Source organism: Urocitellus parryii, chromosome 10 (genome assembly GCF_045843805.1).
Source record: "Urocitellus parryii isolate mUroPar1 chromosome 10, mUroPar1.hap1, whole genome shotgun sequence".
NCBI lineage: Eukaryota > Metazoa > Chordata > Mammalia > Rodentia > Sciuridae > Urocitellus > Urocitellus parryii.
This window is the reverse complement of record NC_135540.1, coordinates 86,394,009-86,414,212: the sequence shown is the minus strand read 5'-3', so window position 1 is coordinate 86,414,212 and position 20,204 is coordinate 86,394,009. Positions and strand designations below refer to the sequence as shown.

The following is a 20,204-nucleotide window of genomic DNA, read 5'->3' as shown; positions in this document are numbered from 1 at the left end:
AAATCAATGCCAAAAGCAGCAGAACATAGGAAATAATTAAAATCAGAGCAGAAATCAATGAAATTAAACAACAACAAAAAACTACTGAAATACAGACAACAACCAGAAACTATTTTGAAAATTTATACTCTAATAAAATATAAAATCTTAAAGACATTGACAAACTTCTAGAGACATATGACGTACATAAGTTAAATCAAGAGGACATTGAAAATTTAAACAGATCAATTTCAAGCAATGAAATTGAGGCAGCATAAAAGCCTACCAACAAGGAAAAGCCCAGGACCAGTCAGATTTTCAGCTCAGTTCTTCTAGCAAATCTTCAAAGAATTAACACCAATCCTCAAATTAGTCCATGAAATAGAAAAGGAGGGAATGCTTACAAAATCATTCTATGAGATTTGTATCAACCTGATACCAAAACCAGACAAAGACACATCAAGGAAAGAAAACTTCAGACCAATATCCCTGAATGACATAGATGCAAAAATTCTTAATAAAATCCTGGCAAATTGCATACAAAAACATATTAAAAAGATAGTGCACTATGATCAAGTAGGGTTCATCCCAGGGCTACAAGGTTGGTTCAACATACAGAAATCCATAAATGTAATTCATCACATCAATGGACTTAAAGACAAGAATCCCAGGATTATCTCAGTAGATGCAGAAAAAGCATGTGACAAAATACAGCATCCATTCAGGTTCAAAACACTAGAAAAACTAGGGATAACAGGAACATATCTCAAGATCAAAAAAGCTATATATGCTAAACCCCAGGCCAACATCATTCTATGTGGAGAAAAATTGAAAGCATTCCCTCTAAAAACTGGAACAAAACAGGGATGCCTTCCTACACAACTTCTATTCAACCTAGTTCTGTAAACTCTAGCCAGAGCAATGAGACAGAGAAAAATAAATAAATAAATAAAGGGATATCAATAGGAAAAGAAGAACTCAAACTATCCCTATTTGTCAATGAATGATTCTATATATAGAAGACCCAAAAAAACTCCACTAGAAAACTTCTAAAATTCATATATTCAGCAAAGCAGCAGGATATAAAATTAATACCCATAAGTCAACTACATTCCTAGACATCATTTATGAATCAACTGAAAGAGAAATTAGGTAAACTATCCCATTCACAATAGCCTCAAAGAAAAGAAAATATTTGGGACTCAATCTAACAAAAGAGGTGAAAGACCTCTTCAATGAAAACTTCAGAACACTGAAGAAAGAAACTGAAGACCTTAGAAGATGGAAAGATCTCCCATGCTCTTGGATAAGCAGAATAAATATTGACAAAATAGCCATACTACCAAAAGTGCTATGCAGATTTAAGGCAATTCCTACTAAAATTTCAGTGATGTTCTTCATAGAAATAGAAAAAGCAGTCATGAAATCAGTGGAATAATAAGAGGCCCAGAATAGTCAAAGCAATCCTTAGCAAGAAAAGTGAAGCAGGAGGCATCATAATACCAGACCTTAAATTATACTACAGAGTACAGCAACAAAAACAGCAAGATATTGTCACCAAAACAGACATGAAGACCAATGGAACAGAATGGAAGACGCAGAGACAAACCTATATAAATGGAGTTATCTCATACTAGACAAAGATTCCATAACCATACATTAAAGAAAAGACAGCCTTTTCAACAAATGGTGTGGGAAAACTGGAAATCTACATGTAGCAAAATGAAATTTAACCCAATCTCTCACTTTGCACAAAACTCAAAGGATCAAGGACCTAGGCATTCTACCAGAGATCCTGTACCTACTAAAAGAAGAAGCAGGGCTAAATTTCCATCATTGTTGGAAACTGGGTTAGGAACAGAATTCCTCAACAAGACTCCTATTATGCAAGAAGTAAAATCAAGAATGAATAAATGAGATAATATCAAGTCAAAAAGCTTCTTCTGAGCAAAAGAAACAATCAAGAATATGAAGAGAGAGTCCACAGAATAGGAGAAAATCTTTGCTACATGGCACCTTAGATAGAGGATTAATCTCCAGGATATATAAAGAACTCAAAAAATTTGACCCCCCCCCAAAAAAAATCATTAAATAATCTAATCAATAAATGGACAAAGGAAGTGAACAGACACCTCACAGAAGAAGAAATACAATCAATCAACAAATATATGAAAAAATTTTGTTGAATATCACTAGCAATTAGAGAAATGCAAATTAAAACTACATTGGGATTCCATCTCACTGCAGTCAGAATGGCTACTATCAAGAATACAAGGAACAATAACAGTGGTAAGGATATGGGGAAAGAGGTACACTCATACATTGCAAATTGGTTCAACCACTCTGGAAGTAGTATGAAGATTCCTCCATTTGACCCAGTTATCCCACTCCTCGGCATATCCCCAAAGGACTTAAATCAACATACTATAGTGACACAGTCACATCGATGTTTATAGAAGCTCAATTCACATTGTTAAGGGATGGAACCAACCTAGGTACCCTTCAACAGATGAATGGATAAAGAAAATGTGGTACATACACACAATGGAATATTACTCAGCCATAAAGAATGAAATGATGGCATTTGCCAGTTAATGGAGCAACTGGAGACTGCCATGCTAATATTAATAAGAAAATCCAAAAAAAAAAAACAAAGGCTGAATATTCTCTCTGATATGCAAATATTAACTCACAATAAGCTAGCGGGGATTGGGGGGAATAGATGTTTACTAGATTAGACAAAGTGGATGAAGGGAAGGGATGGGGGATGGAAATAAGAAAGACAGTAGAAAGAATCAGACATAACTTTCCTATGTTCTTATATGAATACATAAGCAGTGTAACTCCACATCATGTACACCCACAAAAATGGTAAGTTATACTCCATGTATGTATGTCAAAATATATTCTACTGTCATGTATAACTAAAAAGGACACATAAAAATTTTTTTAAAAAATTAAGACACTGCTTTACCTAATGGCTTTCCTTTTACTGAGAATATTTCTAGTTCTAAGATTTTAGAAGAGAAACATAAGGTATTTCAAACCTCGTGAATTCCCACCAATCTGGAGATGAGATTCATGAGCATCATCTTCACTTCAAACCTTTCCTTAGAGCTCTCCAGCTGCTTTAGTAATTTTTCTGCAAAATCTGGAAAGGAGAGGATCAAAGAAGTACAGTGTGGGTCTATGGTTTGTACATAATTAGATCAGTGAAAAGATTAAACACAGATGAATATACTTTATGGTGCCCAAAGTCACATCTTTAAGAGCCTCAAAGTTTTAAGCATCCGTATCTAGAGTAACTGTTTAATAGGGGCTTCACTTAATAGTTCTTTAGAGCTTTGTTTCTCAAAATATAATCTACAGACCAGCAGCAGTCAGTCCTGGAACCTTCTTAGAAATGTAGAATCTCAGGTCCTACTTGTGCCCTGCTGAATCAGAATCTGCACTTCAACCAATTCTCCAGGTGATTTGTATGCACATAAAATTTGAAAAGTACTGACCTAGAACATGGGTTAGCAAATATTGCTATACAGTAGAGTGCAGAGAGCCACACTCCATACAAACTAAGTCACAATCTCTGGGCATCAGAATACATCTATAATAAATTCTCCAGGTGATTATAATGTGCGACCTAGTTTGAGAACTAGTGTTTTAGAATACAGTTTCCCAGACTTTTGGTTTCTGAAGATCAGTTTAGAAAAAAAGGAAACAGACAATCAGTTTTCGTTTAAGTACAATATTCTACTACTTTTGTGTTGTTAAAAATATGAATCTCTGAAAAACTTGTTCATCCAGTTTTGTTATCTTGCCAGACTGGAAATCATTCCTTAACAATATAATTATCTAGGCTACAACCAAGTAGAAAAAATTAAGCACTTATGTCTATTAAGTGCCAAGGATCATATATTTCCTGACAATCCTGAAAGCAGGAAACAAAACAGGCAGAGACAAAGCCAATAAGGAACTTAGGAAATTATAACTACAGTACCTTGGGGATCATGAATCAAGTGAATGGCTGAAAAGTTAAACACCTCTGGCTTTTTTTTCTTCTTTTGTTTCTAAAAGAGACAGAGTGAAACAACTTTTCAATCTGAATTATAACGATATTGCCCTTGGAATTCAACGTGCTATGGTGCTAAAGGCTGTTAACATGTCTAGTAGACTGTGTAAAAAGAAAAAAAAAAAATCCTTGATCTAAAAACCTTTCTTTTGACTAAAAGAACTAAAGATGGTTTTTGCCATTTAAGATTAAACCCTTCTAGGCATTAGAATCTGTGAAACTTAAAGGAATCTGGAAATACAAACAATTAAAAATAGAAGAGCTGGGCACAGTGGTACATGCCTATAATCGCAGCTACATGGGAGAGTAAGGCAGGGAAACCAAAGGTTTAAGGCTAGCCTCAGCAACTTAGCAAGACTCTACCTTGATAGAAAGCAAAAAAAAAGGGGGGGGGGTGAAGAGGGGCCTGGAGTTGTGGCTCAGTGGTAGAGCTCTCACCTAGCAAGTGTGAGGCCCTGGGTTCGATCCTCAGCACCACATAAAAATAAACTAAAGGTATTCTGTCCACCTACAACTAAAAAATAAATATTAAAAAAAAAAAAAGAGGTGAGGAGGTGCTGAGATATAGCTCAGGGGTAGCTGGCTTGTCTGGCATTTACAAGGTCCTATGTTCAATCTCCAGTACTACCCAGGACACACACACACACACACACACACACACACACACACACACACACACAAAATACTCAAAGGGACCAAACTAATGATTCTCAGAATAATCATTATAAAATAATAAATGCAATTAATTTCTATACTTTTCTTAAAAAAACATGTCTAGCAAAGATATCCTAATACAGGCACATTCTATCAGAACAATTGAAAGTGAATTTACATTAAACAGAGACATGAGATGGGAGGGAAAGGGAGAGAAAAGGGAAATTGCATGGAAATGAAGGGAGACCCTCATTGCTATACAAAATTACATATAAAAGGTTGTGAGGGGAATGGGAAAATAAACAATGAGAGTAATAAATTACAGTAGATGGGGTAGAGAGAGAAGATGGGAGGGCAGGGGAGGCGGGATAGTAGAGAATAGGAAAGGTAGCAGAATACAACAGTTACTAATAGGGCATCATGTAAAATTGTGGATGTGTAACCGATGTGATTCTGCAATCTGCATTTGGGGTAAAAATTTGGAGTTCATAACCCACTTGAATCTAATGTATGAAATATGATCTGTCAAGAGCTGTGTAATGTTGTGAACAACCAATAAAAAAAAAAGAAAATGAATTTAATCAAATTAATTTATTTAAGCCACAGATTTTGCTAGAGCTGAATATCTTACTAAAAATTAGAGTTGAAAATTTCATCACAAATTTCTAAATTTTGAAAAAATGCTATTTCTGGATTTCTAAATCTTATAAAGCTCTAGCTAAAAACCATATATTCAGTATTTTAATGATTCCTACCTCATTTCCCAGGTATTAATCTCACCTTGAGTACTTTCATTGCCTTTTCCAACTTTTTCTTGTTTTTGGAGCTCTTCTTCCCTGTGGCATACTGCACTAGCAGGTCTCTTGCTGTGGGGCCGTCATCCTGAAAGAGATACTACTTTGTAAAATTGGAAACAAGGGGGACTAGGGTTGTGGCTCAGAGGTAGAGCACTTGCCTAGTTAATGCATGAAGCACTGGGTTCAATCTTCAGCACCACATAAAAATAAAATAAAGGTATTGTGTCCATCCACAACTAAAAAATAAAAGTTAAAAAAAAATTGGAAACAAGGAATAGATCTGCATAGAAGCAATATATAATCCTTTCAACAACTTTTTGGTTCTTATCTGCTCTGCACACACCTATTAAAAATGAATAAATTTTTAAAATTAAGTTAAAAAATATGCACCCTGGGCTGGGGATGTGGCTCAAGCGGTAACACGCTCGCCTGGCATGCATGGGGCGCTGGGTTCGATCCTCAGCACCACATAAAAGTAAAATAAAGATGTGTGTCCACTGAAAACTAAAAAATAAATATTAAAAAATTCTCTCTCTCTTAAAAAAATGCACCCATCTGTAAAAGAAAACAGATACACACAAAAATTACTGTGTTTATATTTTGATTTTGATTTTTACTGAAGACTGATATACAGAGTACAACTTTGTATTTATTTGAAAGAAACTAGAAACAAATTTTGATCAAAAGGGGAACACTTAAAATAAAGTCATATATTCTGAATATGTGGAGGTTATTCTTTAAGATTTAATTGCACTGGTAGATCTATATGTATTGATATAAAGAAAGCAAGTTGCAGAATACATGTTATTCATACAGTTCTTAAAAACCTACTATACACGTAAGACTTTATGCAGGCGTATCCATATTTAAATGGATGAAAAATGAGATGGTTATCTCTGAAGAAGGAACAGCAATGTAGAAATAACATTAAAGTAAAACACATTTTATCCATAGTATCTAAAAAGTTTTATAGCAAAAATGTATCAATCACACATTGTTTAAAAGATGGCCATTACATATTTTAGATCTAGCTATCAAAATGCTTTAAATGGAAAAGGGAGACTTTTTAGAATTTCTTTTTAATACTTCTAAGAAAATTTTATGATGTCATAAATCTTGATTATTTTTCCTTTTAAAGATGCCATAATCTTCTCCCCTCCTCCCACTGTAAATTTCTATGATGTTGACATTATCTCAAAATATACTGGCAGCAATTTTTATTCTAAATTTGTACAGTAAGATAAAGATATAGCTTTAGAGTTAAGAATAAGGTGGAATAAATCTGCCTTTTACTTCATCAATCTTACTGAATACAAGTGATAAATTCAAAGTGGAATAAAATCTCAATATAGAACTCAATGAAGGACAAAGGTGAAATACAACAGTTTTTCTAACTCTAGTAGTCCAAAATTTTACAAGTTGTTCTCAGAGAAAAAAACGAAATCTGAGAAATTATAAAATTCAGAAGCATCTATCATTAAACTAACCTCAGATTCTGAGTCACTGTCCTGTTTTTCATCTTCATCTTTCCCAAGGAAGAATGTCAAAGCAGCAACTAGTATCTAAAGACCAATCAGAAAAAAAGTCAGTTATCTAACCCAGCTTACAACAACAACAACAATTTTTTTTTTACATTTTACATATACATATGAACTAGGATCTAAAGAAAAATATGCAAAGTGTAGTGGGATTTTTGCTCCTTTTGTTTAATTTTAAAATGTTTTCAACATGTCATCTGTCCCAAATATGTAATTTTAAAAATCCTTAACTACAGGTGGGGGTGTAGTACAGTGGTAGAGCACATGTTTAGCATGCATGAGTTCCTGGGTTCAATCTCTAGCATCACAAAAATTAAATAAACTTAGGATAAAAACTGCCAGGCTCTGTTATCTTTGTCTTTCAGGTAGACTACCAAGAATTTCTACATTCCACACAAGGAAAGTAATGTCATGGCCATTCTAACAGAAAGTCAAATATAGTTCTTAAAATTCTTTCAATTGTATCAGAGCCTAACAGAAGAGAAGAATTAGAGGGGAAAACAATGTAAACAGCTATTACTCATTACAATGCTTTATAATCTCATAATTGCTTGACTCTTCTACAGCACAGACAACCTAAGGAAGTAGTCTAAATACAAAGAAAGCCTCATCAAACATAAATCCCACGTTCCATCCACCACTTCTTTACATATCCAGCTCCTTTACCTTCTATCCATAGAAACAGACCACAAAGACAGTGTTTCCACACAGCCCTACAAGTGCTCACCTTGGTGACCTTAGAGAAACATGCAGTTGTGATAACATTAACAGTTTTGGCATCATTCCTGGGGGGAGACAATGAATGTTTTGAAGTAGACTTTCATTGTATTGTATTTCACAGTACAGACAATGGCACAAAAGAAACAACATAAAAAATACTTCTGACATTCGAATTTTCAACTCTAAAATTTTTAAATCATGGTTTGCATCCAGGTGGTGGTGCACACCCATAAATCCCAGGTACTTGGGAGAATGAGGCAAGAGGATCAAAAGTTCATGGATAGGGGCTGGGGTTGTGGCTCAGTGGTAGAGTACTTGCCTAGCATGTGTGAGGCACTGGGTTCCATTCTCAGCACCACTTAAATAAACAAATAAAGGTATTGTATCCATCTTCAACTAAATATATTAAAAAAAAAAAAAAAAGTTCAAGGATAGCCTGGGCAACTCAAAGAACACCATGTCTCAAAACAAAATTTTTAAATAGGCTGGGGGTATAGTTCAGTGGTGGAGAATTTACTGAGCATGTGCAAGGCCCTGGCTTCAATCCCCAGCGCCAAAAAATGTCATGGATTCCTAAATTAGTCAACCACAAGTAAAACATTTAATTTTGCCCACTCTTAAGACAGAAAATTTGCAACAAGTAAGGTGAAGTATTTGAAGTATTTTAATGACACAGAATCTAAAAGTAAGTGGGGAAAAAACCCCCAACAACCCAGAAGAAAAAATCTGTAATACAGCAAAAATCCAGCCATAGTTAAATACGCATGCTACATAAATACCCAAAAGAAATATAAAATACTAACAGTTAATTGTTTGGGTGGTGGGATTTTTATGAAAAAAATAAAAAACAACAACAGGGCTGGGGTTGTGGCTCAGCAGTAGAGCGCTCGCCTCGCACGTGCGAGACCCTGGGTTCGATCCTCAGTACCACATACAAAAATAAACAAGTGAAATAAAGGTGTTCTATCCAACTACAACTTAAAAAAAAAAAAAAAAAAAAAAAAAAAACTTTTCTAGTTTCTCCAAATGTTCCAAAAAAGGAAGAAAAAAAAATAAAGTTCATCAATATCAAAAAGCAGAAGACATGAGTTGGGGCACTATATCAACAAAACAAAGTATATGAAATACAGTATGTCACATGTGCAGTAGTAACTGACTTGGAAATCTTTAGAATGGCAAAGGAAGTAGGGCAGATTTTGAGGTCAGAAGACCGGGGTTTCAATTTCAACTCTTCCTCTTAATACCTAAACTCTTACTCTATTACCTTCCATTTGATTACCTATAAAATGGAGCTAGTTCCATACAGGTTGCCTTTGTTCTTAGGATGTTCTTAAGGGTAAATGAGGTAATCAAGAAACAGTAGTCAATGTTATCTAGTCATTTGGATTGCCTCCATATTCTTACTTCTAACTTAATTTATGATAGATGTATATCGAAGAGCACATGATGAAAAGTATTTGTGTATGTGCTCTGTATTAATTATGAATGAAAAAAAGAATCTACTTCTTAAAAGACAAAGTCATATATCTATTACCAGATGTTCCTTCTGTAGAGTTCTATCATCACATCCAAAGATATCTTGGCTGCAGTTGCATTGCTATCTCTTAACATGGTATACATAAAATTCTGCAAAACCTGAAGAGAAAGAGAAAGAAGTCTTAATACATTGATGGTACAATGCTACAAACATGGACAATAAAAAGGTACTTACTACATTCACTTTATTGTTCTTGTGTTTTGCATTTATATTCTTGATATCAGTTACAATATGTGTGTATAAAGTCTGAGGAAAAGAAACAAAAACATACATTAAACCTAACCAACATTTCTAACCTATTAAATTTGGATAAAAATACAAATAAGAATAACTTAATTTTACCTATTTTCATTATATCATAAAAGATACAAAAAATAAAAGCAAGCAAATTTATAATAATAATTTAAAAAGCAGCTAAAAACCAAAGTAAAGTTATCCTAAAAAGCTAAACATCGAGTTATTATAGGACCCAACAATTCCACTCCTTGGTATATACCCAAAAGAAATGAAAAACCCATTTCCATATCAGTGTTCACACAAATATTCATAGCAGCATTATTCATAATAACCAAAAAGCAGAAACAATCCAAATGTCCCCATTGACTGATGAATGGATAAACACAATGGAGTATAGCCATATAACAGAATATTATTTGGAAACAAAAAGAATGCAGTGTCCATGGATAAACCTTAAAAACAGAAGACAGCCAGAAAAGACATATATTATATGCCTGCACTTATGTGAAATATCCAGAATAGGCTAATCTATAGAGGACAAAAAGTAGACTAGTAACTGTCTAGGGCAGGAAAAGATGGGGGCTGATTATTCAAAATCAAATGTAGTAGTCTTTCAATACTCTGAAAAAAAAATGTTTAGGTTAATGAATATAAACTTTTAATTTTTCTTTCTTAAATTTGTTTCATAAACCTTCAGCTTCTAGTTTTATATAGCAAAAACAAGGTCACGTGAAAATGTCAACAACAACAATAAAAGTTAGTTTTTTTAGGACGATTAGTTATGAATGTCCATGCCCTGATTCTGTTACAACAGAGCAGTGGTAAAGGAAATGGATTTTGGAGCCAGATTACCTGGTTTTATATTCCAGTCTCACCACTCAGAAACTGTGTGACCCTAGGCAAGTTACTCTTTTTCTCTGTGCCACAGTCTTTTTATCTGTAAAGTGCTAATAAAAATTATAATGAAAATTCCTATCTCATTGAGCTTTGTGAGTAAACAAATACACAAAAGCTCACAGAATGTGCCTGGCACAAAGTATGCACAAAGTAAATGTTAGCTATTAAATGTTTGCTATTAATACCATATTGCATGTACACAAAGGTTTATTTTTTTTCCTGTTAAAATTATTCTTGGGCTGGGATTGCAGTTCAGTGGTAGAGCACTTGCTTAACATGTGTGAGGCACTGGATTCAATTCTCAGCACTGAATATAAATAAAATAAAGGTCCATCAACAACTAAAATAATATAAAAATATCATTCTTTGCCATATCCAAGGACATAAAGCATAAAGAATTCAAGGGATTCCAAACTCTCCACATTTTATATAACTTGAAGGAAGAATGAGATGTAGGGAAAAACTTTTTTGGTCTTTACCTTTCGCAGAAGCTTATCATGGCAACGCAGAAGTTCGAAGAAGAGCTCTAGTAAATTTGATGGATTGATGAGATTCTTATTTCTCAGCAAGATCAGAGCTTTGCAAAATGTCTTTGAAAGGAAAAGAAAACACAGTTATAGTATATGTCTTATGGACAAATGAAAAAAATCAAATAAGAAAATGGAGCATTTATATATATCCCAAATAGGTTTAGGTCTTTTCCTAACAAGGCACTATTCTAGGCATCGGAACAGACAATCTCTGCCCTCATGGAGCTTCCACTAGGGGTAGAGCAGAAGAAGATACAGGCATAAAGAAGAGTATGTGAGATAATAAATGTCACAGAAGAAGTAAAACAGGGTAATAGGATTGATTAATTCTGACTGAAGAAGGCAACTTTACAAAGAGAGGTCAAGGAAGGCCTCTCTGGAAGACTGTCTTCATTTGAGAAAACCCTAGTGATCAATGACTCCATGAGGATAACATAGGTCAGGCAACAATGAAATGATACACGAAATGGAATAATCAAAATAAGTCTGTTACCTTACAAGACTTGTAGCATTCTTGCTTACCACCAATTTTCATATGCAGTCTTATCCAAATTATGACCTCTAATACTACTTTCCATTAGATCTAATAAGAAATATTTGGAGAATAGTTGGTTGCTTACTGTTTGTGCAGGGGAAACAATAAGAATAGGCTTGGGACTATTTCTTCTAGAATATAATAAGGATGCTTTAAAAAATATCAGGGGCAGGACTGGGCTCAGCACAGTAGAGCTGAGCTGTGGCTCAGTGGTAGAGCACTAGCCTAGAATATATGAGGCACTGGGTTCAATTCTTAGCACCACATAAAAATAAATAGAAGAAAGGTCTTAAAAAAAAAAATCAGGGATACTTCTAAAACAACTAAGAAGCTCCCCCTTGGCCAAGTGGTGACAATGTGAACACAAAATAATAAGACCCCAAAAGAACTTAATAAAAGTATTTTAAAAGGTCAAAGAAAAAAATCTGCTTAATTTTTCTTGCTTTTCGTTACATAAGTAAGTTGTGAATATTTAGTTTCTTCTACAAAGAAATACAATCTGTTTCCATCTATGTAAGCAGGAAAGAGTAAACAAATACTTGGGGATTCCAAAGTACAAAAATAACAGCAAAATAAACTAGATGGAAAGTCCAGTGGTTAATCAGAATTGGTGGTTATCACAATAACCAATAAAATAGGCCAGGCATAGTATCAAACACCTGTGTTGCCAGTTTTTTGAAGACGGGCTACAGATACAGCTCAGTGCAAGAGCATTTGCCTCGCATGTGCAAGGTCCTGGGGTTCACTCCCCATAGCACATGCATGCATGCACGCACGCACACACACACACACACACGCACACACACACACATTAGAACACAAAAAGTTCTTCTGTATATACTAAATTATTCCTCTAAAGAGCAATGCTAACTATTCAGACTCAATCCTTCATGTTCTAGCAAAGGAAATCTCTATTTAAAAAACAAAACCAAAAGAATCTTACTAATCTTTATAAAACATAAAGAAACATACTGCTGGGTGTGGTGGTGCTTGCCTATAGTGCCAGCTTCTCAGGAAGCTGAGGCAGGATTACTTGCGCCTAGTAATTCAAGGCCTGAGCAACATAGCAAGGAGGGAACATACAAACAAAAAAGAAAACCCCAAAACAGCGTAAAAATGGTAGAATTACACAAAGTCTGGGAAAAACATTAAGAATAAGAACAAAGTTAAAAGTCCACATCATGTACAACCACAAGAATGGGATCTAATTAGAATAAGTTATACTCCATGTATGTATACTATGTCAGAATATACTCTATTGTCATAAATATTTAAAAAGAACAAATAAAAAGTAAAAAGAATAAGTAGTATGTTAAATCTATAAACTTAGTTAAATATTTTTACAAGTTTTGGCATAGGATATTAATACGCTTTGTGATCATAATTTTTTTTTTTGTAAGTACCTGCTGTAAAGGTATTTGAAAGGCAGATATGCCTATGTTGGGTTCCCTAAAAGCAGAGTCTGATTCATTGTAAGTCACTTGTGAATACATGCTCTCAAAAGAGAAGTGAAGAATGCAGAATAAGTACAGAGAAAAGAAAAACCAAGCAAAGACACTCACTTGGCTGGAGACTAGCTTTGGTGCAATCACAGGGAAGCCCTGGAGTACAATTTACAATACAGTTAGACCCAACATGAGTTGGGTTTTGCAGTTCATGATAATCAGCTGGAAGTGTAACCTCCCAGATCTAGGACTTTCATTTAGCTGGGGACTATGCTTCAGAGTAAGGTGGCGGCAGAAGTTGGGGGGTTGGAGGGGATCAGCAGTTGACATTCTCAGCAGATAGGGGAAATGGGTACAACAGTTGGTATAAGGGATCTTAACCAGGACCCAAGATCAACCACTAGAGTGACAATGTTTAAATGCTCAAACTGGCCATTTAATGGATAACTTTACTGAATTAAGTATTATATAAAAACTACATATTATAACAATTAAGGTTCTTCATGCATATGAGATTTGAAGTAATCACCTACTCAAAACAGGGCATGGTAGAAGAACAGAACAATCAGAGAGGAGAGTAGCAGAAAAGGAGATGAGGGAACAAAAACAGGCAGGAAGCAGAGCACAGGTAGGAACTTAACAGGCCACAATGATAAGTGTGAATTATATTATAGATATAAATGAGAACCCACAGAAATTTTAAGGAAAAGGTGACCCTTCTGATTGACATTTTAAAAAGATGTTTAGCTGACAGCCTATTGTCATTTAAATACATTATCATATGCACACCTAAACACAGTATAGTTTATTGATCAAAAAACTTGTCCTACCATTCGAAGATCTGGATCCAATACACTATGATTGTAGGAAAGAAGATCTTTCAGTTCTTGAGGAAAGTTACTTAGATGTTCTGGGTAGCAGTGACCAATCTATAACAAAGCAAAGGCTTTTCTGAAGTTCCTCTTTCTAAAATTGAGATGCACAGATTTAAGATGTTCTGCAAAAGGAAAGTATTTCACAAAGGCAGATGGTCCCAAATTATTTTTTTCCTATATGCTATTTCTCCTGCTATTCTCATAGTTCCTATAGTCTTTGTAAAATATTAATGATATCATTGAGAACCTGCTCAATGAATTTGAAAAAAATAGTTTGACAGTTTGGTTCTGATTGTTTCTATGAAAAGACCTAACAAATTCTCCACTCATCGTAGGAAGAAAATAAAATCTGTGAGAAAGGGCAAGTTTTAGAAAAACTTAAGCTTCCACTCCAGAATGGAATGAGGTTGAGTATTATTATTAAAAAAATATTCTGTAAAAGTGAGTAACACTGACCTTTGTTTTATTCAGAAATTATCTTCTTACCTGTGCCATAAACATCACCAGCTCTGCCAATTCTTTGCTGGGTTTATTTGGTTGTAACTTGAAAATCTCCACATTGGATTTGTAGTGATTATACTGCTGAAGAAACTGTAGAAAAATAAAATTTAAGTTTGTCATGTTCAATTATATGAGTATTATATGAGTAACTTATTATTATATGAGTAACTTATTATTATATGAGTAACTATTTAATAAAGTCTTTGACAGTGGCATGGAGAAAAAGATGCATCTCATATATAAAAATACTTCTTTTTCCTTATCTGCATTCTTCTAAATGAGTTTTGAAAAACCTAAAGCCATCAAAGATAATCTAAAAACTCTTTCCTTAGAATTATCATTAGAAAGTTAGGTAGTGTAGTATAAAGAACAATAAGCAAGAGTCAAAGACTCAGATTCTGGCCCTGTGCTGTCATTTACTAGCTAGATGACCTCTATAAATTGTCTGTTTGGAGAGCACTCAAACCAGCAGAAAAATACCACGACAGAAAACGTGTTTTTAAGAGTCAAGGGCAAGAGACACATAAAAATTACATAGCTTCCACTTATTCAGCACTTACTACGTGCCAACTTCATTATGTACATTATTTATTTCATTGCAATTAGTCCTAACAACCCAATAGTCTCATGTTAGAACTGGTGAGCCAGGCTTCAATTCCATGTCCTATAACTTCTCTCCTTCCATAGTCCAATTTCTTTCTCTTTTGTTTTTTAATTTTGTTTTGTTTCTTTGTGGAGTAACAGTTTGAACTAAGAGGCTCACACATGTTAGCCAAGTGTTCTACCATAGAAGTGTTCTTCCAGCTTCCCATAGTTGGTGTTTTTAAATTGTGTATATGTGTAAGAAACAGACACATATATACAGAAAATGCATATTTATTTATCATCAGCTCAGCCCTAAATGGTGTGGTGAACTCCAAATTCTCATATTCATTTGCCTATCTGACATCTGTTTAGATGTCTAAAAGATGTCTTAAACTTAAGTTTTTTTAGGGAAACAACATAACTTTTGTTTCCCTTAAAAAAAAAAAAATCTAGGTGTCTACTCAACAACTTTTACCAAGTGTAGTAGTCAAAAGGCAGTCTTTAATATGTCCTACAAAAACACAGTCTCCCAGGCCATCCCTCAACCCACTACTCAAAAGAGGGCATGTTCATATTAGTAGTATCCCAAAACTCTTTGGGGTGGCATCGGGCATTTATATCTTTTAAAGAGCCAAGTTATCCTGATACTTCGTGGAGAGCACATTATTTTCTTCCAACATAGCTGAGTCAGAATGTGTCCTCTTTGCTCCTCAACCCTACTTTAAGAGCACTGGCATCCATCCAGATTGATTATTTTTTTCTTCACTGTCTCCACTCCCAGCTTTCAATCAAGTTTTACCCCATCAGTAGAATATAGACATGCTTTTATTTCTACCATCTAATGAGAAACTTTCTGGGTTCCACTTCACTTTCTAGCTTTCACTCCATTTCTCTCTCCACCCTCTCTCTCTCTCTCTTTTTTTTTTTCCCTCCTGCAGTACTGGGAATTGAACCCAGGGGTGCTTTACCACTGAGTTACACCCCCAACCCTTTTTATTTTTATTTCAAGACAAAGTCTTGCTAAGTTGCCCAAGCCTGTCTTGAACTTGAAATCCTCCTGCCTCATCCTCCCCAGTAGCTGGGATTACAGGTAAATGCCACCACATATCTGGCTACTCCCTCCTTTTCAGAAAAACACCTAAATTGCCCAGGCTGGGCATAGTGGCACACACCTGTAATCCCAGGGGCTTGGGAGACTAAGGTGGGAGGATCACAATTTCAAAACCAGCCCCAGCAACTTAGTGAGGCCCTAAGCAAATCAGCAAGACTCTCTCTCAAAACAAAAAATAAAGCGTGCAAAACTGAATTGTGCATACTTAATCTAATTGCTTTCCTTTTTTAAAAAAAATTGATATAATTCATATACATAAGGTTTAGCCTTTAGGAGTACACCATTCAGTGGTTTTTAATATATTCAAAAGGTCAAACAACTATCTAATTACCACTATCTAATTCTAGAAAACGTTTCACCATAAAAGAAACTCCTATGTGTCAGAAGTTATTTCCTATTCCCCTTCCCCTCAGACCCTGGCAACCACTAATCTACTTTTGTCTGTATGGATTCACTCATTCTGGACATTTCATATAGATGGGATCATACTTCATTTGCCTTTAAGCCTACTGTAATCAGATTTCTGGACTCATTATTCCACCCAAACTGCTCATTTCAGGGTAGCTAATGACATTAATATTGCTAGAATTACTGAAAGTCTTTATCTTATTTGATTCATCAGCACCTCAAATTCTTGGTCTCCCCTTAACCTTGGGAACACCTTTGGTACTTGGCTTCTAGCATACTACCTGGCTTTCCTACTTCATGGGCAAATTTTTTCAGTCTTTTTTGATAGTTACTCAGCAATCTATTAGCCTCTAAATGTTGGGAATCCCTGGGGCATTGTCCACTTATCAGATCATTTCTCACTTAGTCTGCTATTACCATCCTGGTCAAAGTTGGCACCATTTTTCTTTTGTAGATAATTTTAATGGATTCTTAACTATGTCTGCTTCCACCTTTGCCTTCCTACAATACAATCTATCCTCAAAACTAGCCACACTGATCCAAATCTCATAAGATTATTCATGAATTCCTCTGCCCAAAAGGCTTCCATCTCACTCAAAGCAAAATCTAAAGTTCTTAAAAACAGCCAGGCTCTATAAGATTAAGCTCCATCTCGCCTCTGATTACTCTCCCTTTCCTCATTATCCATTTGAGCTATAATAGCCTACTTTAGGTTCTTCAAACCTACCAAGCACATTCCTATCCCAGGGTTTTTATATTTGCTGTTCCTTCCGCCTAGAATGCTTCTCCTTTAAATATATACGCAACTCTGCCTCATCCACTTTAAGCAGTTACTAGAGGACTTTTCTATTTTACTTTTTTTTTTATAGTACTTACCATCATTTACCAAACTATACATTCCTTGCCATTTTGTTTCCTCCTATAATAATGCAATCTAATGAGGATGGGATTTTTTCTGTATAGTTCACTACTACAGTCCCAGGGTCCAGCACCTTGCCTAGCACACCACAGGCAATTAATAATATTTGTCAAATGAATGAACTTCAGTAAGCGGCACCCGTGTGCAAAAAATCAAAACAAAACAAAAATCATTTGTTGTTCTTTTTTTTTCCCCTCTCCCTATATTCCCTCCACAAGGGAGCAAGGAAGTCCTACTTGCTCTACCTCCATGACTAGTTCAAATTTGTCCTAATTCTATCGATAATTTCATTGGCACTATTCCAATAGCCATTATAAGTTACCTAGTTCCAGTCTTACTCCTCTACAATTCATTCCACACATAACTACAGAGTACATTTTTAAAAATATAAAGGAGGATCGTGAGTTGAAAGTTAGTCTCAGCAACGGTGAAACCCTAAGCAACTCGATGAGAGCCTGTCTCTTAAGTAAAATACAAAATAGGGCTGGGGATGTGGCTTAGTGGTTGAGTGTCCCTGAGTTCAATCCCTGGTACCAAAATAAAATAAAAATAAAAATATAAATCAGATCATGTCACTTTCATGTTTAAAACTCTTCAATGGCTTCCCAAAGCACAAAGTGTAAAATCCACAACAGCCCTGTATTTCCCACATCATTTTCCACTGCTGTCTTCTGTGTTCACTACATTTTAGCCATACTTTCTTCCTCTCCACTTCTTTTTCACCAAGAGCTTCTGCCCTTCCTAATTTTTCTGTTATGCTTTTGACCTGTCTGGCTCAATATCACTATTGCAGAAAAGCCTTCTCTGTTTACAGAATCAAAATTAACAGCCTCTAACATATTCCTATGCAGTCTTATTTTCTTCACAGTCCTTACCACTATAAATCTACCTTCACTAAAATGTAAGACCAGGAGAAGAAAGCTCTCATCTGCCTTGTTTATCACTGTATCCCTAAGGTTTAGAATTACATTGATACACACCAGGGGCAACATGTGTGGATTTGTATGTGTATTTAAGTGACTAAAAGAGCCTTCTCACACATTAAAATATACACATAGGTTCATTGATTAACCTTCCCTGGTTACACAATTGATCTACAATAGAACCAAAATCAATGCTCTTAAATACAGAAATATATGGGCTTTCAGCTTAAAACTCTTGTCAATTGTTGTACAGTGTTTTCCCCCATTAAGTCCTAAGCTTTCAATTCTGCAAATATTGCAATGAAATCGACAGATGCATTAATAGGTTGCAAATCATAATCTAGAGCTTATATATTAATTATGATAGTTAATATTACATTATAATCACCACTTTCATTTTGTCATTCCTCAGTTCAAACACCTTTAATATTCACAATTCATCCAGGTCACACTTGCTTCCAATGGGTTTGAATCCTGGCTTACCAAGGTATACTAGGCTCCTGATTCTGTCCCTAGTATTCGAGAACACCCTGCCTCTTCAGGCACAGCTCAGGGCGCAGAGCTGACGTCCCTCGAAAGCATTTCAATACACGATTTACCAAGGGTTACCCACTAATTCATGTTAAGAGTTTCTGAAAAGCAGCAGCTAAGAAACCTGATGAAAGGTGGAGGATAGGGGCAGGTCCTTTGTCTCTGCACCTCAGTGAGGTAGCCAGATAAACCGAGACAAGATGAAGTTTTAAAGAATGTTTTCGTGGTAGCGGGGTCTACAGATCAGATAGAAGATCCAAAGAGGCCAACAGGTGGAAAACGAGCTCTATGCAAGTTCCTTCCCCAAACCCTTCTCTCCTCCGCAGGGACCCCGGATCCTAAAGGCACCCGCGGAGCCGGAACCCCGGCTCCTCCACGCCCCCCGCGCTGGTCTGTCCACCGAGCGTGCCCAGGCCTCTAGTGTCCGCCGCCTGCATTCCGGGAGGCCGGTCTGGCGGATAACCGACAGGGTGGGAACGTGTTTAACCCTGCCCCACTCCCACCTCCTCGATGTAGGCTGGCGGGTCCCGCTTGATCAGATTCTGTAACTGCGGCAGATTGTTGGGCAGCTTGTTGTTATTTCTGCTGGACATATTGGCTGTAGACTGGCTTCCCCCGCCGCCGTTCTAAGAAGGCTCACGCAGCCGCCAGCAGCCAGTCAATCGCAGCGGCGGCCTGAACTCGTGCTTCCAAGTACAACCGGAAACGGCCGGGGGAAACTCTGTGGGAGGCACCACATTGACTTGGAAAGCGAGCTATGGGAGCCTCAGAGTGCCAAACTTCCTCTCACCGCGGAAATGCTTGCAGGGTTTTGACAGGTGATTTCTCACTTCCCTTGGGCAAGCGTTTCTGAAACGATCTGAATTGTAAAGGTTTTTCTTTTGCTTCCCCCCACCCCATATACATGAGCATCATCACAACACTCTTATGAACCAGACAAATGAGGATTAATAATTTGTTTTTAATCCCACAGCCCAACGTTAGAAACTAGAAGAAAACAAAAACCCGAAGACCATAAGGGCTGGTATACATAGCACTAGCTAAATTTGGAAAGGGAAAAATGAGCAAAGAGGGAAGTAAATTAGTTTTTGTATGGTTTTAAATATTTGTTTTTATTTTGGTTTTGGGTGTTTCAACTCATCATGATCTAGAAAAGGAAAAAGATACGTAATGAATGAACTATTGATCGTGCTGATTGGTTAAAAAATGCAAATTAGCCTGTATTTAAATTTCAACCATTATTATAACTTTTGCAAACATTCTTCAACCAGAGTTTTAAATTCATATTCTGGCAAAATGAGGAAATGAATAAATTTCTACAGTCCCAAGATATATGTAAGAAAATATGAGTTGGTTAAATGAATTAATGAGACAGGGTGTTGTTAATAAAAAACATACTATTACCTACCCTGTGCT

At 35.8% G+C, this 20,204-nt stretch overlaps 1 protein-coding gene across 1 annotated transcript in view; it reads right to left on the bottom strand.

Moving 5' to 3' along the window:
* The window catches only part of Sdad1 (SDA1 domain containing 1), a 43,165-nt gene extending 23,689 nt beyond the window's left edge, over positions 1-19,476 (bottom strand). Inside the window, exons 1-11 of the mRNA XM_077803370.1 lie at positions 19,292-19,476; positions 14,297-14,401; positions 13,766-13,864; positions 10,905-11,015; positions 9,466-9,537; positions 9,289-9,389; positions 7,762-7,819; positions 6,984-7,058; positions 5,480-5,581; positions 3,974-4,043; positions 3,027-3,130 (exon numbers count right to left, since the gene is read on the bottom strand). Of these exons, the coding sequence (XP_077659496.1) occupies positions 3,027-3,130; positions 3,974-4,043; positions 5,480-5,581; positions 6,984-7,058; positions 7,762-7,819; positions 9,289-9,389; positions 9,466-9,537; positions 10,905-11,015; positions 13,766-13,864; positions 14,297-14,401; positions 19,292-19,381 (987 nt within the window). The 5' untranslated portion in view covers positions 19,382-19,476. The remainder of the gene's footprint in view (positions 1-3,026; positions 3,131-3,973; positions 4,044-5,479; positions 5,582-6,983; positions 7,059-7,761; positions 7,820-9,288; positions 9,390-9,465; positions 9,538-10,904; positions 11,016-13,765; positions 13,865-14,296; positions 14,402-19,291) is intronic.
* Positions 19,477-20,204: the final 728 nt, after the last annotated feature.